This window comes from Cynocephalus volans, chromosome 5 (genome assembly GCF_027409185.1).
Source record: "Cynocephalus volans isolate mCynVol1 chromosome 5, mCynVol1.pri, whole genome shotgun sequence".
NCBI classification, from domain to species: domain Eukaryota; kingdom Metazoa; phylum Chordata; class Mammalia; order Dermoptera; family Cynocephalidae; genus Cynocephalus; species Cynocephalus volans.
Genome location: NC_084464.1, coordinates 30132947 through 30157045, shown reverse-complemented (window position 1 = coordinate 30157045; position 24099 = coordinate 30132947). Strand labels below are relative to the sequence as shown.

The following is a 24099-nucleotide window of genomic DNA, read 5'->3' as shown; positions in this document are numbered from 1 at the left end:
TTGTTGACTTTCTATCTACTTTGAGTTGAGCACAGGTCTCATTTCAGATTTTTTATTTATTATTTATTTTATTTATTGCATTTCAACATAGCTGGATCATTTAAGTTTTGAAATAGAGTGCTATCATTTGTCATTTGTTTCTTATTAAAATTTCACTTGTGACTTTTCCATTGACCCACGAGTATTTTAGGAATGTATTTTTAGGTTTTTAAACACAGGTCTTCTGTTTCTGTTGACTGTGAAATCATGTTTTGATTGAAGTTGTTGGATGTCTTAGTGTTAGTTTTCTTCATTTCTGTTGGTATTTTGCTTTGCAGGCTTGTTTAGAGTGGGAGGTTTTTCTTTTTCACTTTTTACCTCTCCTTTTTTCCAGTTAGTACTTCTGTAATTTTGCCTCTGGCTCACCAGAATCATGACTTCTTTGGCAGTTTGGACTTTTTTGCCATATAGCCTGCCTTGTCATGATATTTGGAATTATCCTAGGGACTTTGACTCAGTTACTGGTCTGGAGGCTCTATAGTTCACTGAGGAGTCTCTGCTTGTCACTCTGCTGGAGTGTTGTAAAGAGAGGGAATGTATTAGTGTATTGTACCATCTTGAAAGAAAACTTTAGTCTTGAATGCCATTGATCATACAATATGTAAAATTTTGTAGGTTTTGTAGCAAACCAGTTTTCCTTTGTTGTTAATAAAGCTCTTAATGTAGAATTTATTAATTACAGTTAAGAAATGGGTTGCCTTGCCTTGTATGTATAAGGAATTTATTTTCTGATTAATATTACATGAGCTTATTTTTGGACAGGCTTATACATGAGCTTATATTTCCTGGTAAAATTTGTGGCCCCACCTTTTCTAAAGTTTATTTATCCCTGTGTGAGGAAAAGAAAAATATTAGCTTGGTTTGGTGTTTTCCAGATGACAGATCATATAGAATTTGTTCATTTCCTTCAGTTTCAGTTTTTTTCTAAGATCATAAGCTAAAGCTCAGGTTGGTACCTGAAGGTTAATTTTAGCTGTCTAGTAGATGTGTTTTGTGTGACTTTGCTGTATTGGTACAGGTTTTTGGTTTTATTAATTCATTTAGTTTTGTTCTTATTGCCTGGTATTCTAACCAGAGGAGCTTTGTGGAAAATCTACGTCTCCTCCCCCACGTCTTCGTCACCTTCTCTGGGCCCCTCCCTCTCCATTCTGATCAACTGCCAACTTCACATCCCAGGATGCCTTAGCCAACTCCTTCTATCCTGGCTCTGTTCCACACTGGAGTTATAGTCTGTACATTTCTGAGGAAAGAGGTACTAGTGGATGCCTGCCCCAAGTTTTCTGTCTACCCCGTGTTTTTTGTGTAGATAGAGTAGGTTTGGATACACACTTCTATAGTTATTTGAATCTGATGCTGCCCCCACCCCACCCCGATATCAAGTATGTTAGGACCACTAGTTGTTTCTTAATTCAGTTAGAGTTGGTGGGAATTTTTGGCAAAAGATTGAAAGTTCATTTTTTTGTGGGTATTTTAATGGGCCTTGGGAAAGGTCAAATGGAAGAAATTTATTTTGGAGTACGTTAACGGATTATCCTAATTTCAGATACTATTGCTGCTTGGTGTATTTTGATTCACTAAACATTTGGGTTAATAGAGCTCTGTATTTAAAGTAATATATTTTGCAGTATGAAATAGAGTGTTGTAGCTTTCATTTTAGGTAACAAAATGTGTAAGAATTGTAGTCACTAAACATATTGGCATTTTGCCTCTACGGTGATACCAATCTGTAAGTATTTTTATAATTAAAAAGCTCATTGATAAAGAACAGGTAAGCAGTGTATAATAATAAGACAGAATTTGGAGAGATTTAATTGCTTGTTATTGTCATGTACAGTGCTGCCATTTATTAGCTGTATGGCCTTGGTCAAAATAACCTCCTGTACCTCCTCAGTTTCCTTATCTGTAAAATGGGAATAAGAATAAATATACTGAGGTTGTAGCTGTAGAATGTCTGCCACTTAAAAGTGGTGTGATTTTTGTTTTATTTTTTTGGTGGCTGGCTGGTAAGGGGATCTGAACTCTTCCCCTTGTTATCAGCACCATGCTTTAACCAAGTGGGCTAACTGGCCAGCCCCTATTGCTATATGATTTTTAGGCCATTGATTTCCCCTGCCTCAGTTTCTTCATCTACAACCGTAGTATCTACCACACGTGAGAAATAACCCATGTAAAGGTGTTACAAAGGTAACACATATAATGTAAGTCATCAAATATTTTATTAGTGTTCAAATTAACTTGATTGATGTGTTCAATTTGAGGTGTCTGTAAGCATCCAATTGGCAGAATTCTTGGCTTTTTCCTTCTAGTTTAGTGGGACCCACTTATGATGTACTAAATCAAAATTTGGGGGAATAGGAATCAAATTATAGAGTTGGTTCAAGGTCAGTAATATAAAGGACTAGTGTAGTCAAGTGTCTGGCTTAATGAGTTGGCATGAAATAGTAGGTTATATGATTGTTTCTAGGGCTCTAAAGGCAAGAAAATAAGGCTAAAGGTTGGATAGAGAAGAAACTTCCCTACAGAAATAGCCAGAAGCATTTTGTTTGCCTCTCACACCTATCTATTATGACAAGTTTCAAATATATGAAATGCTGAAAGAATTGTGCAGTCAATACTCATACGTAACACTTAGATTCTAACATTTTCTTATATTTGCTTTACAAACTAAATATCCATCTATCCATCTTTTTTGGGGGGGGTATATTTCAGAGTAGTTGAAGACATCAATACACTTCACCCCCCAATACGTAGCATGAACTGGAGTAACATACTTGTTCTTTTTATAATTTTGCAAAAATTGGCTGGCCGGTTAGCTCAGTTGGTTAGAGCATGGTGCTGTAACACCATGGTACAGGGTTCAATCCCTGTGGCCAGCCACACACACACACACACACATGCAAAAATTTGTGTAGTACAATGTAAAATTCCTAGGTTTACCATTTAATGAATTTGACAGATGCTTACATCTGTGTAACCCAAACCCCTATCAAGATAAAAGACATTTTCATCACCCCAGAAAGTTCTCCCTTGCTCCTTCCTAGTCAATTTCCATCATGTTCTACTTCAGTGACAATCACTGTTTTCATTTTTTCCACGATGTATTGGTTATGCTTGTTCTTTAACTTCATATAAATAGAGTTATTCAGTATGTATTCTTCTGTTTCGGGCTGTTGTGCATAAAGCTGCTCTGAATGTGTAGAAGTCTTTTTGGAAACATGTTTATTTCTCCTGGGGTAAATACTTGGAAGTGAAGGTGCTAGTTTGTATGTTAAGTGTTTAACTTTTTAAAGAATTGCCAACTGTTTTCCAAAGTGTGCATTTATACTTCTGCCAACAATGAGCATTTTAGTTACTCTGCATCCTTACCAATAGTTGATTTCTGTTTAATTTTAGCTATTCCAGTTTGTGTATGGTGGTTTCTCATTGTAATTTTAATTCATATTTACTTGATAACTAATAATATTGTATTCTTTTTTTATGTGCTTATCGGGCATTTGTCTATCTTACTTGATGAGGTGTGTGATCAAATCTTTTGCCCTTCTAAAAATTGGGTTGTTTTATTACTGAGTAATAGGAGATCTTTATAAATTCTGGACTCAAGTACTTTTTGTCAGATACATGTCTTAAAAATTTTCTCCCAATGTGGCCTGCCTATTCATTTTCTTAATGGTGTCTTTTAATCAGTAGATGTCCTAAATTTTGTGAAGTCTGAATTTATCTTTTTTTGTTTGTTTGTTTCATTAATTTTACTGTTCTTTGTGTCCTAAGAAACTGTTGCCTGTCCCCAGACTGCAAAGATATTCTTTTCTGTTTTCTTCTAGAAGATTTATAGTTGTGATTTTATGGTTTTTTCCTAATTTCCCATTTGATTTCATATTTGACCCATGGATTATTTAGAAGTTTGTTTAATCTCTAAATTTTGGGGAGGTTTTATTGATTACTAATTTAATTTCATTGTGATTAGAGAAAGATTGAGATCATGATTTTAATGTTTTGACATGTATTGAGGCTTGTTTTACAGCCCAGCATGTGGTCTGCTTGGTAATTCTTGAAGAATATATATGTTCTTCAGTTGTTGGGTATAGTATTGGATGATGTAAGTCAGTAAAATGACTGATAGTATTTCTTAGATTGTCTATGTGCTTATTTAATTTTAGGAGGGGGATTATGGTTAGCTATACAATTATTGAGAGACAGGGTTGAAATGACCATCTTTTATTTGTTAAATTATCTTTTTCTCTTTATTTTATTTTATTTATTTATTTTTTAAGTGTAATGTTTCTAAGATATTTATGTATTTATTTATTTATTTTCCTTTGTCTAATGAACTTTATTTTATTATTATTTTTTTTAACTTTTATTTTGTCGATATACATTGTGGTTGGTTATTGTTGCCCCTTACCAAAACCTCCCACCCTCCTCCCTCTCCTCCCACCCCAACAATGTCCTTTCTGTTTGCTTGTCATATCAACTTCAAATAATTGTGGTTGTTATATCTTCTTCCTCCCCCCCCCCCCCCGGGTTTTTGTGTGTGTGTGTGTGTGAATTTATATATTAATTTTTAGCTCCCACCAATATGTGAGAACATGTGGTATTTCTCTTTCTGTGCCTGACTTGTTTCACTTAATATAATTCTCTCAAGGTCCATCCATGTTGTTGCAAATGGCAGTATTTCATTTGTTTTTATAGCTGAGTAGTATTCCATTGTGTAGATGTACCACATTTTCCGGATCCACTCGTCCGATGATGGACATTTGGGCTGGTTCCAACTCTTGGCTATCGTAAAGAGTGCTGCAATGAACATTGGGGAACAGGTATACCTTCGACTTGATGATTTGCATTCCTCTGGGTATATTCCAGGATAGCTGGGTCATATGGCAGATCTATCTGCAATTGTTTGAGGAACCTCCATACCATTTTCCATAGAGGCTGCACCATTTTGCAGTCCCACCAACAATGTATGAGAGTTCCTTTTTCTCCGCAACCTCGCCAGCATTTATCGTTCAGAGTCTTTTGGATTTTAGCCATCCTAACTGGGGTGAGATGGTATCTCAGTGTGGTTTTGATTTGCATTTCCTGGATGCTGAGTGATGTTGAGCATTTTTTCATATGTCTGTTGGCCATTTGTATATCTTCCTTAGAGAAATGCCTACTTAGCTCTTTTGCCCAATTTTTAATTGGGTTGCTTGTTTTCTTCTTGTAAAGTTGTTTGAGTTCCTTATATATTCTGGATATTAATCCTTTGTCAGATGTATATTTTGCAAATATTTTCTCCCACTCTGTTGGTTTTCTTTTAACTCTGTTGTTTCTTTTGCTGTGCAGAAGCTTTTTAGTTTGATATAATCCCATTTGTTTATATTTCCTTTGGTTGCCCGTGCTTTTGGGGTCGTATTCATGAAGTCTGTGTCCAGTCCTATTTCCTGAAGTGTTTCTCCTATGTTTTCTTTAAGAAGTTTTATTGTTTCAGGGTGTATATTTAAATCCTTAATCCATTTTGAGTTGATTTTAGTATATGGTGAGAGGTATGGTTCTAGTTTCATTCTCCTGCGTATGGATATCCAGTTATCCCAGCACCATTTGCTGAAGAGGCAGTCCCTTCCCCAGTGAATAGGCTTGGTGCCTTTGTCAAAGATCAGATGGCAGTAAGTGTGTGGGTTGATTTCTGGATTCTCTATTCTATTCCATTGATCAGTGTGTCTGTTTTTATGCCAGTACCATACTGTTTTGGTGATTATAGCTTTGTAGTATAGCTGAAAGTCGGGTAGTGTTATGCCTCCAGCTTTATTTTTTTTGCTCAGCATTCCTTTGGCTATGTGTGGTCTTTTATTATTCCATATAAATGTCTGGATAGTTTTTTCCATTTCTGAGAAAAATGTCTTTGGAATTTTGATGGGGATTGCATTGAATTTGTATATCACTTTGAGTAGTATGGACATTTTCACTATGTTGATTCTTCCAATCCAAGAGCATGGGATATCTTTCCATCTTCTTGTATCCTCTCTAATTTCTCTCAGCAGTGGTTTGTAGTTCTCATTATAGAGATTTTTCACCTCCTTGGTTAACTCAATTCCTAAGTATGTTATTTTTTTGGTGGCTGTTGTAAATGGGCAAGCTTTCTTGATTTCCTTTCTGTGTGTTCAGTATTGGAGAATAGAAATGCTACTGATTTTTGTGTGTTGATTTTGTATCTGGCTACTGTGCTGAAATCATTTATCAATTCCAAGAGTTTTTTGTAGAGGTTTTAGGCTGTTCAATATATAGGTTCATGTCATCTGCAAACAGGGACAGTTTGACTTCATCTTTTCCAATCTGGATGCCCTTTATTTCCTTCTCTTCTCTGATTGCTCTGGCTAGTACTTCCAACACTATGTTGAATAGGAGTGGTGAGAGTGGGCATCCTTGTCTAGTTCCTGTTCTTAAAGGAAAAGCTTTCAGGTTTTCCCCATTCAGGATGATATTGGCAGTGGGTTTGTCATATATGGCTTTAATTATGTTGAGATATTTTCCCTCTATACCTAACTTATAGAGGGTCTTTGTCATGAATGAGTGCTGAATTTTATCAAATGCTTTTTCAGCATCTATAGAGATGATCATATGGTCCTTGTGTTTCAGTTTATTAATATTGTGTATCACATTTATTGATTTGTGTATGTTGAACCAACCTTGCATCCCTGGGATGAATCTCACTTGATCATGGTGAATAATTTTACGTATGTGTTGCTGTATTCTGTTTGCTAGTATTTTAGTGAGGATTTTTGCATCTATATTCATCAAGGATATTGGCCTGTAGTTTTCTTTTTTGGTTATATCTTTACCTGGTTTTGGTATCAGGATGATGTTTGCTTCATAGAATGAATTTGGGAGATTTGTGTCCATTTCAATCTTTTGGAATAGTTTGTAAAGAATCGGTGTCAATTCCTCTTTGAATGTTTGGTAAAATTCTGCTGTGAATCCATCTGGTCCTGGGCTTTTCTTTGTTGGGAGCCTTCTGATAACAGCTTCAATCTCCTTTATTGTTATTGGTCTGTTCAAATTTTCTACGTCTTCACGGTTCAGTTTTGGGAGCTTGTGTGTGTCCAGAAATTAATCCATTCCCTCCAGATTTTCAAATTTGTTGGCGTATAGTTGTTTATAGTAGTCTCGAATGATTCCTTGTATTTCAGATGAATCAGTTGTAATATCGCCTTTTTCATTTCTAATTTTTGTTATTTGAGTCTTCTCTCTCCTTTTTTTTGTTAGCCATGCTAATGGTTTGTCAATTTTATTTATCTTTTCAAAAGACCAACTTTTTGATTCATTGATCTTTTGTATTGTTTTTTGGGTTTCAATTTCATTCAGTTCTGCTCTGATCTTAATGATTTCTTTCCGTCTGCTAACTTTAGGTTTGGATTGTTCTTGTTTTTCTAGTTCTTTAAGGTGAAGTGTTAGGTTGTTCACTTGTCATCTTTCCATTCTTCTGAGGTGAGCATTTAATGCAATAAATTTCCCCCTTAATACTGCTTTTGCAGTATTCCACAGGTTTTGGTATGATGTATCATTATTTTCTTTAGTTTCAATAAATTTTTTGATTTCCTGCTTGATTTCTTCTTGGACCCATATGTCATTAAGTAGAATGCTGTTTAATTTCCATGTGTTTGTATAGTTTCCAGAATTTCGTTTGTTATTGATTTCTAATTTTAATCCACTGTGGTCTGAGAAAATACATGGGATAATTCCAATTTTTTTGAATTTATTGAGACTTGATTTGTGACCTAATATGTGATCTATCCTGGAGAATGATCCATGTGCTGATGAGAAGAATGAATATTCTGAGGTTGTTGGATGGAATGTTCTGTAGATATCTGCCATAGAGTATTGCTTAGATCTTGTGTTTCTCAGTTGATTCTTTGCCTAGATGATCTGTCCAATATTGACAGTGGGGTGTTCAGGTCCCCTGCTATTATGGTATTAGTGTCTATTTCCTTCTTTAGTTCTAATAGAGTTTGTTTTATAAATCTGGCTGCTCCAACATTGGGTGCGTACATATTTATGATTGTTATGTCTTCTTGATGGATCAGTCCTTTTATCATTAAGTAGTGTCCCTCATTGTCTCTTTTTATGGTTTTTAGTTTAAAGTCTATTTTGTCAGATATAAGAATAACTACTCCAGCTCGTTTTTCTTTTCTGTTTGCATGGTAAATCTTTTTCCATCCTTTCACTCTTAGTCTGTGTGAATCTTTATGGGTGAGGTGGGTCTCTTGTAGGCAGCATATAGTTGGGTCCTGCTTTTTGATCCAGTCAGCCAGTCTGTGTCTTTTGATCGGGGAATTTTAAGCCTTTAACATTAAGAGTTGTTATTGAAAGGTGTTGATTTATTCCTAGCATTTTATTGGTTGTTTGGTTGTCTTAGGTGTCTTTTGTTCCTTGCTTTCTGATTTACTGTTTGGTTTCTGTGTTTGTTGGTTCCTTAGGTTGTACATAGCGTTTTTGTTTGTTTGTTTTCTCTTCATGAATGCCATTTTTATTATACGAGTGGGTTTTGATTTTTCTTGGGTTTTTATGTCAGTGGTAGTTATTTTTCAGGAACCAAACCCAGTACTCCCTTGAGGATTTCTTGTAAGGGTGGTTGTGTGGTAGTGAACCTCCACAGTTTTTGTTTGTCTGAGTAATATACTATATGCCCTTCATTTTGGAAGGATAGCCTTGCAGGGTGGGGTATTCTTGGCTGGCAATCTTTGTCTTTTAGTATTTTGAATATATCATCCCATTCCTTTCTAGCTTTTAGGGTTTGTGATGAAAAGTCTGATGTTAGCCTGATTGGGTCTCCCTTATAGGTGATTTGACGCTTCTCTCTTGCAGCTTTTAAGATTCTCTCTTTGTCTCTGAGGTTTGTCAATTTGACTATAACATGTCTTGGAGAGGGCCTTTTTGGGTTGAATACGTTTGGAGATCGTTGAGCTTCCTGGATCTGAAGATCTGTGATTTTTCCTGTACGTGGGAAGTTTTCTGCTACTATTTTGTTGAATATGTTTTCAGTGCAATCTCCGTTTTCCTCCCCTTTTGGGATACCCATGACTTGGATATTTGAGCAGTTAAGATTGTCTGATATTTCTCTGAGATTTTCTTCAATGTCTTTGATTCTTTTTTCTTTTTTTTTTTTTGTCTCCTTGTGTTATTCCTTTTTTTTTTTTTTTTTTAAAAAGATGACCGGTAAGGGGATCTTAACCCTCGACTTGGTGTTGTCAGCACCACGCTCAGCCAGTGAGCGAACCGGCCATCCGTATATGGGATCCGAACCCGGGGCCTTGGTGTTATCAGCACCGCACTCTACCGAGTGAGCCACGGGCCGGCCCCTCCTTGTGTTATTTCAAACAGCCCATCTTCAAGTTCAGAGGTTCTCTCTTCAACATCGACAAGCGTGCTGGTTAAACTCTCCGTTGTGTTTTTTATTTCGTTGAATAAGTTCTTCAGTTCAGGAAGTTCTGCTCCATTTTTTTTCAGGACATTGATTTCCTTGTAAATTTCCTCTTTCAGGTCCTGTATACTTTTCCTCATTTCATCATGATGTCTAGCTGAGTTTTCTTGTATCTCATTCAGTTTCCTTAGAGTTATCACTCGAAATTCCTTGTCAGTCATTTCAAGGGCTTCTTGTTCTATAGGACCTAGAGTTTGAGATTTATTAACTTTTGGTGGTGTACTTTCTCGATTTTTTTGTATTTCTGGTATCTTTTTTTTGATGTTTATTCATTGTGGCAGGGGGTTTCACAGTCCACCGGTTTGAGACTATTGACTAACTAAGATGTTGCTATGGTTGCCAATTTGGTATGGCTACCTCTGTGACTGCTCAGTTGGCCTCTAGTGCCTTGTGTGTGTGGTTGCCTCGGGTCTTGGGCCTCTCTGGGGAGCCACCTCTCTGGTCAGCTTGGACTCTGCTGGGCTGCTGGATCATGGGGCGGTACCGCAGGGTGTGTGGTCTCTGCTGAGTTTCTACTTACCGTGCAGGACTTCTCCCTGTTCCGTGCGCTCTGGCCCGGGCTGTTGGATTACATGGTGGTGACCCCACAGGGTGTGTGGTTTCTGTCGAGTCTCCGCCTCCCTAGCCGGACGTCTCCCTGCTCTGTGCGCACTGGGCTTGGCTGGGACGTGTCTTCTGCAGCCCTTGTCTATCAGCTGGGCCTTCAAGACCCTGCTCGGCACCGCCTCGCCCAGGAAGTCTACCAGGTTTCTGCTAGGCACAGACGACCGGTCGCTCTGGGTGCCTTTGTAGCACTGTGTAGATCTTTCTCGGGAGTTATCACCTTCCTCCTGGTATCGCAGTTATTTGTGTACTTGTCTTATCTCCCACACCAGAGCGTGAGTTCGTTAGTGGAGGAGCTTGCAGCACCCGGTTCACCTTTGAATCCCCCCCGGTGCGGACCGAGTCTGGTGTCCACCCACAGTCAGCTCTCCAGCAGGTTCAAGCGTATAGTCAGGGAACTCTCCGACCACACTATTCCTAACCAGAAATCAGTTAGGCGTTTTTCTGATTTGGTGGCCACAGAGATGGTTTCTGCCTCCCGGAAACAGGAAGTTTACCGGGGGCCTGAGCCCAGGGTGCGGTGGAGTGACAGTCGGCCCAGTCCGTACTTCCTTGCCCTCCCCACGCTGGCCGGGGATGCCCCACGCCACCAGCCCCGCCAGAGAACCACGGAGGGAGTGGGAGGGGAGGCCGGCCCGCAGGCCCCTGGAAGCGCCGCGCCAGCGCAAGCAAGTTTGGAGGCTCAGTGAGGAGCCGAGCTGGGCGAGGAGGACAGGCTTGGCCAAGCTGGGCTGGATCCGCCACCACCTGAGAAAATGGAGGCAGCCCCGGGGCCGGTGAGTAGCCCGGTGGGGCAGGCGGAGGCCGGGCCGGGGGTCACTCAGAGGGCTGTGCCGTGTCGGGCGCCTCCCTCTCTGCCTCTGCATTGTCACCATCACCGTTCTCGGACGTCGCCGCCCCGGGCTGCTCACTCGGTCCCGCGGCGCAGCTCGGGCGCTCCCAGGAATCTTCTTTTATGCTGGCCTGAAACCTCGAATCCTGAATAGGGCAGCTGGCCGCCTTCAGCGCGGCCCCGGCCTCCAGGATCCTGGCAGCGTCAACAGCAGCCCCGGTGCCGTGTTCCCTGTTTAGAGACTTGCTTTTGCAGCTAAGAAACAGTTCTTTTCCTGCTCCATACTTCAAACCTGTTGTCTGTAAATGAGGCAGCCTCTCCTGCCAAGGGCAAAGTGGTGGTCAGCCCCTACGACCGGCCACCCCCAGCGGTCCTCCCTTAAGAGACGGCAAGAGGAAGGTCCACAAATTTACTGGCTGCCTAAAGCCCACTGTCCGCCTTTTCCACCTCAGCTACTCCGCGCCAACCGCCGCAGCCACCACCATCTTAGGATCCCTTTTTCCCTTTAATTATGTCAATTTTTACTTCATATATTTTGAGGCCCTCATTAGAGCATACATCATATATTTGTTGTATGCCTTCGTAATGATTTGTACTTTCAGTATTATTAAATGTCATTTTTAAATAAAAATCTTTGGAAATATTCTTTGTCTTGAAATCTGATATTAATATAGTCACTCCACTCTTATTGGAATAAGCCTTCTTATGCTTACTAGATGTAGGGTATATGTATATGTTTGATCCATTTACTTTCAACCTATCTATTTTATTTTAACGTTAAGTCTCAGACAGCATATAGCTGAGTTGTCTGCCTTTTTATACATTTTCTGCCTTTTAATTGGAATGTTTAATCCATTTATAGTTAATGTAATCATTGTGGTTGGATTGAGGTTTACTATTTTTCCATTATTTTCTGTTTTTCCCATTTGTTTTTTCTCTCTTGCTTTTTTCGAATACTGCCTTTTTGGGGTTAGCCGAATATGTATTAGAATTCCATTTACATTTATTTGTTGACTTTTTAGCTCTACCTCTTTGTGTTTAGTGTTTCCTTTTGGGATTATGATATCTTTTCTTAACTTTCTACAGACTACTTTATGTCACTACTGTACCACTTCCTGTAAAATTTAAGAATCTTGCAACTGTGTAGTTAGATTTGCTATCACTCTTCCTTGGCATTTTATGCTATACTTACCATTTGTATTACACCTAGACAGGCTGTAAAACCTTCAGTACCTGAAGTAAACCAGAGTACTTCAAAAGTTTGTGGAAAAAATAGAATTAAAAAATAATACAAATCTTTCCGTGAACTTTTTGATGTACCTTTCTACTTGCTTTATATGGTTATATATATTTCAAAGAAATTAAGAGAAAAATGTTTTTTTTATGTTTGCTCATATATTCTTCGTTTTTTGTTTTTTTTTTTTTTAAAGATGACCGGTAAGGGGATCTTAACCCTTGACTTGGTGTTGTCAGCACCATGTGAGTGAACCGGCCATCCCTATATGGGATCCGAACCTGTGGCCTTGGTGTTATCAGCACCACACTCTCCCGAGTGAGCCACAGGCCAGCCCATATTCTTCATTTCTAAATTCTGAGTTTCCATTTGGTATCATTTCCTTTCAACTTGAAGAACTTGTAGAGCAGGTTTTATGGCAACAGATTCTTTATTTTATCTGAAAGTGTATTTTGCCTTTGATTTTTGGATCAACATTATTGAGGTGTGATATATGTATGAAAACTGCATCCATTTGAAGTATTCAAATTGTTTTAGGTGGCAGTGCAATTATCTGAACTCAAACTCTATCGCCTTTGTGGTGGGCAGCAGCTGAAACTCCTTAGTTTTATTCAGCTGATTGGTGTCTGCCTTACCACCTGTGTAGTTTATAGGTCCACCAGAGATTTGGGTGGTTTATGTGCAGATTTTGGGGCTCCCATTCTATGGCTCTTCGTTCCTGTATCCCCCCTCATATTCTAGCTGCTGTGGTCACCCTAGACTGTTCTCAAGTTCCTCAACTAATAGATTTGCACTTTTTTCTCAGAATTTTAACTCCCTGATGGCACCAACTCATTAAGAGAACAGGAAAGCTCACTCAGTGCCCTTTCCTATCCAGTTTCTGCTTGCTTTTTTGCTCTCCAGTGCTTTCAAATGGTTTTTATATTTTTTCTAGAGTTTACAATTATCTGTCAGAGCATTGGTCAGATAGATAGAAGCTACCTTATCTTTAGCAGAAGTGGAGCTCTTGTTTATTCTTACTCTGGGTCATTCGAGACTTGGGTTGTTCTTTATTTACTCTTTTGGGTTAAAAACCAAGGTGGCTCACCAGACTCATCAGTACTGACAAGTTACTAAATGCTTGTTTTACATGACAAGAACATACGTAACTTTATGTTTTATATTAATTCCACAATTGTGGTGTAGAGTAAGAATTCTTTTTTCCCCATTTTTACCAATTAGGAAATTGGTGCTGAGGGCAGTTGGGTTCTCAAAGTCACCTGGCTGGTTAGTGGCATACTCGGTATTCAAACCTTAGTTCTTTTGATTCAAGAGCCCACATTGTTAACACTGCTTGGTACTACCTTCTACCTATTTTGAATTTACCTATAACTTAATTGATTCTACCTGAAAATAAGTAGAGATAAAGTAATCATGTGAAAGATGAAATATATCATTATAAAACGTGTATTTTAGGAAATGGAAGTACCAGTATTACCGAAAATCTCTCTACCAATCACCAGTTCTTCACTACCTACCTTCAATTTTAGTTCTCCTGCGATCACAGCTTCCACTCCAACACCCATCAGTCCTTCTCTGTCATTAACAAACAAGGTACAGAACCATTGTATAAAACAGGTGATTTTCATTCTTTCTTATATCTAAAAATCTAATACTCTTTTTAAAGCAGTGATTAATTTTCACTGTGGAAATTAAATAACATAGTAAGCAGAGAGAAATGGAAATGGTGTTTTGCTTTTTTAAAAAAAATATACACATATCTTGGATGTATTATAGTGGGAATGTTCTTCAGCTCTTATGCAGCACATTAGAGAAGTTGGTTGTAAGTTTGTTTCCAAACAGTGTTTTCAATAAGATGCTCTTTTTGGTAAGAATGGATTTATGTTTTTACTCCTCAGGAAGGATTAACACCTTTAATCTGCCCCTGAAAAATTTTTTTTGCTTTTTTTCTGGCTTTTACTTTTTCTGAACACACAAGGGGTCTTCAAAAAGTTCACAGAAAGATTCAGAGTATCTTTTAATTCTGTTTCTCCATGAACTTTTTGAAGTACCCTCATTTTTTAAAAAAATTTTTAAGTTTCACCCTTATATTCTTATAGATATTATTTTTGTCCTTTAGACACATAAGCAGCTTTTAAGATTATTTGCACTCCTTCCAAGAGAATCTAGATTTGATAGCAATTTTGTTTAGCATTTTTCAGAAGTTAAAGTGATTTTTAAATCTAACAGGAAAAACGCTTTTAATTTTTTTGGAATAATTAATTTGCCTAAGGTCTATTTTTTTATTGTCAAGTTCTAAGTAGCTCTTTTTGTGTCATTTTTTAATTTGGAAAACCAGGTACAAATGACCTCTCCAAGCAGCACTGGCAGTCCCATGTTTAGATTTTCATCTCCAATTGTAAAATCTACTGAGGCAGATGTACTACCTCCATCATCTGTAAGTAGCAAGCAAGGAGTATTTCATGTTTATTGATTACAAAGCCATGCTATATTTTTATCAAACCTAAGATGCTGTTAGTGCTAAAAAACACTATTACTTTCTTCCAGCTTAAAAAAATATATGCAATGTACAGGAAACTTAAACAAGCAATTGTATATTCTTCGCTATATGTATATGTGTACATATATGCATATAATTTTCTCCTGTCCTATTTAAAAGCTAAAATGCAGACATCTTGATTCCCTTAATACTTCTCCCCAAGAAAAAGAATATTCCTTTGCATCCACACAATGCAGTTAAGATGCCCCAAGAAATTTAATATGATGCAATAATATTAATAGTCCAGATTCAGATTTCCCTATTATCCCCAGACTGTCCTTAAATTGCTGTTTTATTTCTGTTGGTTCTAGATCCAATTAGACTAGGACCTAATCAACTGAATCATATTGCATTTAGTTGACATGTCTCTTGAATCACCTTTAAGCTAGAAAAGTTCTGGGCTATTTTTATGTCCTACAGTATGTATTTGTTTCTTCATGATTAAGAAATAAACATTTTGTGTAAGAATAATACATAATTTTAATGTTCAGGTTGCCCCAGATTTGGCATGTGTATCATTTTAATATGTTGCCTTCCATTTTTTGCTGTATCCAACCTTGTTTTTCTATCACAACTAGATATTACAGATCAAGTGTAATTTCCCTGCTGCATGCCTGAAAAGCATCAGTTGTCTCAAAAGCCTAAAAATTAGAAAATGACATTCAGAAGCCAAGAACTGAGCATTAGGAACACACCATTATTTTATTTACTGTTTTGAAAGGAAGAAAATGCCTAAGAAATTAAAATGCTGTTTTTTAAACTATGACATGCCATTTGATATAAGAATCCCAATTTTAGAAATCGTAAAATATGAAAAACTATGTATGTTAGAATAGGTGAAATTCAGTTTATCTTTGACTTGGAATAAGAAGAATACCTTTTTTTCTTTACAGATTGGATTTACATTTAGTGTGCCTGTTGCAAAAACAGCAGAACTTTCTGGCTCTGGCAGTACTTTAGAACCAATGATAAGTAGTACAGGTAAGTAAAAATTCTTGACAGATTTTTACATAAAAACAGTTGCATACATTAGATTAGTATTTCAAATTCTTTCACTTTTGGTAGTTCTTATAAATGCCTTCACTTGAATGAAATTAGCTCTGACAAGCAAGCAGGAACTACTATCAATCTTTTGACAATGCTTTTTATTAATTATCTTCAGAGGTACACTTACCTCCCTAAGTATAAATGTTAAGGTTTGGTTTTGAGAGGTATAGTCACAGTAGCAAATTTATTGCTGTCATGTTTAGTCAAAATAAGGTGAGAAGTTTGTTATAAATGAAGTCTCATAAGAAATTTGAGAGTTGTCTACATTATAATTGTAGCAGGTCTCATCTCTGGGTTTATTGTTCAATTCACAAGCATTTGTATTTGTAATGGTTATGCTGCCCTATGCAGATAGTGATGTATCATTTCTCAGCTGAAGAAATCGGCATCATTGAGGGAAAGAAATGAGTAATAAGTTAATTAAAACATAGGATTTTGTCATGGTAGTGATGGAGTTTTTTTTTAAGTGTTTGGGAAATTCAGAAACGTCTGGTCTGAGAATTTTAAGCAAGGTCAAGAATTTTAAGCAAGGGCATTTTGCCCAAGAAATACCAAGTGCAAGGACACAGGAACAAGAAAAAAAGCATGGCATACTTTGAGAATTGCAAATAATTTGTCATGAGGTTAGAGATGTAGCTTGAAATCCTATAAATTCTTGAATGGCATGCTAAAGAATTGGATTTTATTCTGAATGTAGTAGTGAAACATTGAGTGATTTTATATGGGGATGAGATGTGTGTGGGTTGTAGTGACAGTGGTTATGTTGAGTGAGGGTATGGGTGAGAATGGGGTGTTTAGGCAGAGACATCAGTTGGAGACTGTTGCCTTATTCAGATCCAGAAGTGTTTCTTCAAGTATCTACTGAGTTTTGGAACTTTAAAAACTAGATCCTCCCTTGAGATAGGTTTCAAAAAAGAGAGAGAGCCAAGACGTGGAAGATAGAGAGGTCTTTGGCTTTGAATGATCTACAAAGAGCATAGATTATTGGAAGTGGCCCAAAATAAGAATTTGACTGGTTAAGTTTGCAGTCCCATTTTTTATTGGATAAAACAACCCTGTGTCATAGAAAATAGCAAATAATATCAGGTGTACTTCTTACCACAAAAAAATTTTTTCTTTAATGTCACTACGGATTCAAGAGGAACAGACCTCTCCAAATGACCAATTTCAAATGACTTGTTATAAAGAGAGGCCTTAAAATCCTTCCTAGTTTTTACTAATGATAATTGGCTGAGTAACAATTTGTTACAACAGCTTTATATTTCATTACATCTTGGGAAATTACTTAGATTTTTAAGGAGTTGATTATGAGTGGCATATGTAGAGTTATGTCAAAGTTCTCACTTTGACACCTCTGGTTCTCACTTCTCTCACTTAAAAAAACTGATTGAAAATGTGGAAGTCATGATTAATTACTTTGTGACAGGAGCTAGTATTCCCATTATCTCCCCTTTTCTTTTTTAGAGCACTTCAGGAATTGATAAAAATTTACATTAAATTACTAAAAGCAATTCAATTTTGATTATAAAGGAAGATAGATTGTGATAAACTGATTAAAGCGTATGTTTTGTTTGTTTTGACAGTTATAAGTATGATGGATTTTTTAAAAAAAATTTTTGGCGGGCACATTTTTGTTATTGAGATGAGATTGGAATGATAAAACAATTTAAAAGGGGACAATTCAGTGGCATTTAGTAGTTACAGTGTTGTGCAACCATCACTTTTATCTAGTTCCAAAACATTTCTATCACCCCCAAAAGGAAATCTTCTATCCACAAAGCAGTTGTTTCCAATTTCACCTTTCCCCTCAGCTACTGGCAACCACCACCAATTTTAGTTCGGTTTCTGGATATTTCATATAAATGAAATCATGCAATGTGACTTTTTTTCAGCTGGGTTCTTTCAATTAGCATAATGGTTTTTTAGGGGTCATCCACTTTGTAGTATGTATCAGTATTTCATCCTTTTAATGGCTGAATAATATTCCGCTGTATGGATATACGACAATTCATTTGTTCATCCATAGATAGATATTTGGGCATTTTTCATCTTTTGGATATATACCTAGGAATCGAATTGGTGAGTCAAATGGTAGTTCTGTGTTTGACTCTGAAGAATTACCAAACCGTTTCCACAGTGGTTGGACCATGTCACATTCCCTCCAGCAGTGTACAGGGGATCCAGTTTCTCTACATCCTCACCAACAATTATTATTTTCTGTTTTTTGATTATAGCTATTCTGGGGGATGTAAAGCAATACTTTGTTGTAGTTTTGATATGCATTTCCCTAGTGCAGATGATGTTGAGCGTTTTTTCATGTACTTGCTGTCCATTTGTATATCTTTTTGAGAGAAATGTCTATTTAAGTCCTTTGCCGATTAAATTGGTTTGTCTTTTTGTTACTGAGTTGTAAGAATTCTTTATAGTCTGGATAATAGACCCTTATCAGATATATGATTTGTAAATTTTTTCTCCTATTCTGTAGGTTACCTTTTCTTTTTCTTGTTCACATCTTTAGATTCACAAAGGTTTTCTGATGAAGTATAATTTTTTCTTTTGTTGCTTGTGCTTTTGGTGTCATATCTAAGAATACATTGCCAAATTCATGATCATGAAACTATATCCCTTAGATTTTATGGTTTTAGTTCCTTAGATAATTTATCCATTTTTAATTGATTTTTGTTTAAGATGTGAGGTAGGGGTAGGTAGGTTTATTGCAACTACTGTTTTTTAAATTGGCAAGCACTTAAAAACAAAAACCTGATTATAAGTATATTTAATTATGGAAAACTTTAAACATTTTCAAAAGTAGAATAGTAGACTGAATCCCCATGTACCCTTTACCCAGCTTCAACATTTTCCATTTTATGACCAATCTTATTTCTTCATCCCCTCCCTCTTCTCCCTCTCACACACAGAAACACATCAGGTAATTTTGAAACAATCTCAGATATATTTCATCTATAAACAGAAACCTCTCTCTTTAAAAATATAATCATAAAATTATTATCACACTCAAAATATAGATCTCTTATTTTAAATATATAGATATGTTTATTTTAGAACGTATGAATAGTAAAAGCAATAAATAAAAATCACTCATTTTATCACCAACAGCCACCATTAATCTTTAGATGTAAACATTCTAAACCTTTTGGACTTTCTACCCTACTTTTACCTATAAATATGCTTTTAAGAATAATTTTTGTGGCTGCATAGCATTCTGTTTTGTCACTTCTGTAATTTATTGAGTGTTTTATCATTAGGTCTTAAATATTATAACTGAAGGATATTTTCAATCACAGTATGAATTTCTAGAAATGAAACAACTGGCTCAGCTGAAAATTACTTTTAAGGTTTTTAAAATTTGTATTGTCAATTGCTGTATAATCAAATATGTATTTCATGAAGTAGATGAATTTGCCCCAGTTGCCATATTCTCTCCAGTGTTTCAGTTTCATTTTCTTGATTATCAGGGAATGCGTTCGATAACAGTTATAGTTTACATTATTTTTTGCCTTTTTGTACAGTATGGGAAATAATGTTTACCTCTTTGTAATGGCAAATTAACCCTGTACTTTGTCATTCATTTATTATCTTTGAATTACACTGACTTTTTTCATGAAATTTTAGAAATTGATCCAAAAGAGTTGGCTTTGAAATAATTTTTTTTAGTGCATTTAATTCAAGAATTCAATGCTTTTTCTTGGCATAATGTCTTTTTAAAAAAATTACAGCTCAAGATGCCACTGCAGTGAACAGTACAAGCTTTAGAAAGAAGCTAGATGAAGATTTTGAAGCCCCTTTCAGACCTGCAAATGTTCTGAAAGAAGGAAGTGTTATAGATGTTCTGAAAAAACCCGGTAAGATATTGCCCTTGAGATGGTCAAAATTCTTAATTACAAACATAATCTCATTTTAATGTCTTTTGTGTTATAGTTTAGGCTTTTAAAAATTATGACTAGTTTGGAAGGAGACTGACTTTTGATTGTAGATGTAGATGTAGTCGATTGTAATTCTTTTGTGGGAAATGTCTGAAAAACCTTACTCATTTCTTTGAAATTCAGGGACTCTATACTAAAATGAAATTTCTAAGAGCAAGTACAGAAGGAGAATAGGAACTGCCTGTTAATAGAGATAGGCCAATATGGAATGAGATTAAATAAACACGGTGAATGACATACCTAGACATGTCTGCTCCCAGAACATTGAACTGCCTTCTCAAATTATTTCCCAGTTTCTTAAACTGTATATAGAACAAAACCAAGTGGAAAGCACATTGGTTTTTGTTGTTGTTGTTGTTGTTGTTTTGAAATCAAAGAGGATGGTCATAATTTCAATTGTGATATGTAGTATAGGAATGTAAAATTGTTCATAGAATAATCTAATAGCTCAGAGAGAATTTAGGTTTACCTAGATGGATTCATTTATAATGAGATAGGTTTTTAAAAATAAGGCTGGCTTCTACGACAGGATTTAGAAGGATTAGGTTTTTTGGTCCAGCTCTCGCATTTTATCAATGAGTATACCACCTACAGAATTCTAGTAATTTAGACAGTTTTATATAGTGATGGCAGAACTCCAGAATGCCTGTACTAGAATTAACCAACTAGTAGGCAAGCATCAAATGGGTATAGTTTATTTTATATATCTAGTTATACTTTGCATTCATAATGTCAGTCTCTCCCCACCTCCTTTTAACTTTAAAATAGGAAAAATTGACAAAATTTATATGAGCAAAATTAGGAAAATCTGAAAAAGTGGAAGGAAAAGATCTGTAATGCCTTGAAATTGTTACTGTTAATTTTGTCAACCTTAGTGGTTCAGATTAACAGAACAGTGCATTGTTCACCACCGGGAGTAGTTGAAGTATGTGGGATCGTTTCTGCCCTTCTGCTAAAAATAGCTCTAGGCTGGATTATTTCTTGATATCTCTAGAAAACCTCTAACAACCTTCTGCATCTTCCTCCCTTCTAATTTTCTTTTCCTTTGGTGCTAAACACTGGAGAAACAGATCACTGGTGTTGATGTGTGTAAAATAAAAGTTAATTGTTCCTAAGTAAAGGATTAAAAGGTCATTCCCATGAATAAAGTGTAGTTTGAGTGAATCAATTCAATGACAGCAGTTTTGATATCACAAAAACGACTCCTCTCTTCCCCATTCAGTGATTCTATGTGAATAGCTTGTTTAAATCTACCTTCATATTTTACAAAAAAGGTATATTTACAATATGAAAGGCTCTCAGATTATATTGGAAAAACATTTGAAGTAATTTTGTATGGCAGCTTTATGTGAAATGTATTTGAGTAGTTAGTATGAGCTCTTGCTCCATGAGGACAGACCGGGTCTTAATCTTTTTTTTCTTTTTTTGGTGGCTGGCTGGTACTTAGATCCAAACCCTTGACTTTGGTATTATAACACTGTGCTCTAACCAACTGACCTAACTGGCTAGCTCCTGGATCTTAATCATTTTTATATTTCTAAGCCTTATCGGAGGGTTTGGTACATCTTTGGGATTTGTCGTCATATTTGTCATTGAGCCATTATTACCGTTTTAAAGTTTATATGTGTTCAGTATAATTAAAAATAATTCTTACCACCCTGTTGTACTTTGGAGGGACATCTGTCAAATAATTATACTGATTCAGCTCAGCTGGTTTTATTGAGGGTAGAGGATACCACAACAATGGATTATGACTGGACAAAATTCAAAGATTATAAATATTGAAGTCATTTGACATAGCCAAGGGAATACCTGAAAAAAGAGACAGATGAGGGGAAGGCTATGAGTATACTGTAGTTCAGTGTTCTAGGAAGGCTGAATATAGCAAAATGTAGATGACAATAATATATATCAGTAAATTAGTGCAAATGGAAGCATCAAACTAGAAATTCCTAGAGGGAGAAGGTGATATACTGTTAACAAAACATCTTCTGTAGAATTTTAACTAGGCATGTCTCTATTTATGTGATTAATAAATATGATTACTTAGGTGAGGAACAACTCTTAAGTAGGCTATCTTGCATGTAGTAACCCTGTAATAAGGCAAGCATATTTTCTTTCAGTAATAATATTCCAGTTAATGTTTTGATTAGAAAGATTTTCTAACTTTCTTTTCTTTTTTGGCACTCTCCTCTTCTCCACAGGTTTCGCATCACCAAAGGTAGATTCTTTTGCTGCTCAGCCAACCACGACAAGCCCAGTAGTTTATACAAGACCAGCAATAAGTAGCTTTTCTTCTAGTGGAATTGGGTTTGGGGAAAGTTTAAAATCTGGATCATCATGGCAGTGTGATACATGTCTACTCCAGAACAAAGTTACAGACAGCAAGTGCATAGCCTGTCAAGCAGCAAAATTGCCACCAAGTGATACTGCTAAACAGACTGGAATTGGGACACCAAGTAAAAATGGAAAAGCAGCTCTTTCTGCATCAGGGACAGGCTTTGAAGACAAATTTAAACCAGCAGTAGGAACTTGGGATTGTGATACCTGTTTAGTGCAAAATAAACCTGAAGTGATAAAATGTGTAGCCTGTGAAACACCGAAACCTGGAACTGGTGTGAAGCGAGCCCTTACGTTGACAGTGGTTTCAGAAAGTGCTATGACTATGACTGCTTCACCTTCCAGCTGCACTGTGACCACTGGTACCTTAGGATTTGGAGATAAATTCAAAAATCCTGTTGGATCTTGGGAATGCCCAGTATGCTGTGTTTCTAATAATGCAGAAGACAATAAATGCGTGTCCTGTACGTCTGAGAAACCAGGTATGTTTATGGGTGTATGGGATAATTTTGCTCATCACTTTAATAGAATATTTTTTTTAATTCTCTGTAAAACAGCTAAGAACAACCCCAGTATTTTAAATGTTTCAAGATGAGCATTTCTTCATGCATCTTTTTTTGGGGGGGGGGGCAGCTGGCTAACATCCTCATACATCTTAATTTTTCTAAACTATCATGAGGTTACAATGATTTGCTTGGTGCTAGATCTTCATGTTTGCTTAGGATAGGTTGTATGTTAACTAGTCCAATATACTGATCTCTTTCTATGCAGCTTTATCAGAAACGTCTTACTCTTTATGATCATTTTCAAAGTTGACTAATGTAGATGCTGAAAGATTTAGAATGGAGCAATCTTTCTCAAACCTTTATAGAGAATAAAATATTACTTTGTCTCTTTTTCTCTAAGTAGAAGTGAGGATAGCTAGTGGTCATTTACAGGGAAGGTTTCTTTAAGGGGTAGACAATAGTGCTTTATGAAATGGTTGTAGCTGAATATTAATGATAGTACCTGTACCCATATGCTATCTGCCAGAGATGTTGCAATGATAGTAAATTACCGAGTCATACATGAAAAAATGGAGTTAAGTTTGAGTTTTTCCTGTTTCTCTGTTCAAAGTTGGAAGAATTATTTAAGATTCACATCAGTCTTTAATCTTGAAGTGACTCTTTGCCAGTTTTGTAATATTATTAAATAATTATATGGTACAAATATTTGGTAACATGGATACTGGGTAAAACATATGAATATCCTGGGAATTATACTTCCTATTTTTACTGCATTATTCATGGATGCGTAGTTTTGTGTCTGTAATGTAAAGCTCTAAGTTATTAGCTTACAGCCCTTGCCTGAACACTTAAGCAGTATTTTTAATTCCTACTGGATATCTCCACAAGAATAAGATTTCAGAATCTTCATTCCAAAATATCTTTCTCTTTCTATGTGGCATCCCTTCTCATCTAAAAAATGAAAGCCCTTGATGCATTCAGAAAACCAAAATTAATTCTGAATAGATAGGACAGTAATAAAACTTTGAGCCAAGAAGTAAATTGTTACTCATGAACAATTAGGAATAAGAAAGTTCGTATGTGTATTAAAGAATTTGGGCTTTATTCTGTCAATGATGAACCATCATTTTCAGAGGATTGATATGGTCAGATTTATATTTTTGATAAGTCACTCTGGTGGCTTTTTGTGTGTGTGTGACTGGCTGGTATAGGGATCCAAACTCTTGACCTTGGTGGTGTAACATCGTGCTCAAACTGATTGAGCTAACTAGCCAGCCCACTCTGGTGCTTTTTGTAAAATGTATTTGCAGGCAACACAATTTGGAGACTAGAGGACAGAAAGTTGTATCAGTAATATAGCAATAAATAATGGTGATGTGTACTAATGGATGGGGAGTGTAGATAATGTGCAATTGAAGACCTGTTTATTTCAAGCTGCTGAAGTTGATATTTGGATAGATGTGAGGCCTTTGAATCCACTTATAATAGACCTTCTGGGCTGGAGATACAGATTTGTGAGTCATTAGCCCATAATTTGATTTGAAGTCATGGGTGTAGAGTT

General features: G+C 36.4%; 1 protein-coding gene across 3 annotated transcripts in view; it reads left to right on the top strand.

Moving 5' to 3' along the window:
• The window catches only part of NUP153 (nucleoporin 153), an 80227-nt gene that overhangs the window by 40121 nt on the left and 16007 nt on the right, over nt 1–24099 (top strand). The window contains exons 12-16 of one of the 3 annotated variants that reach the window (XM_063096714.1): nt 13618–13755; nt 14501–14599; nt 15595–15682; nt 19486–19611; nt 21897–22514. In XM_063096714.1, the coding sequence (XP_062952784.1) occupies nt 13618–13755; nt 14501–14599; nt 15595–15682; nt 19486–19611; nt 21897–22514 (1069 nt within the window). Of the gene's footprint in view, nt 1–13617; nt 13780–14500; nt 14600–15594; nt 15683–19485; nt 19612–21896; nt 22515–24099 lie in introns of all 3 variants that reach the window. The other 2 variants (XM_063096713.1, XM_063096715.1) reach the window with 2 other exon arrangements.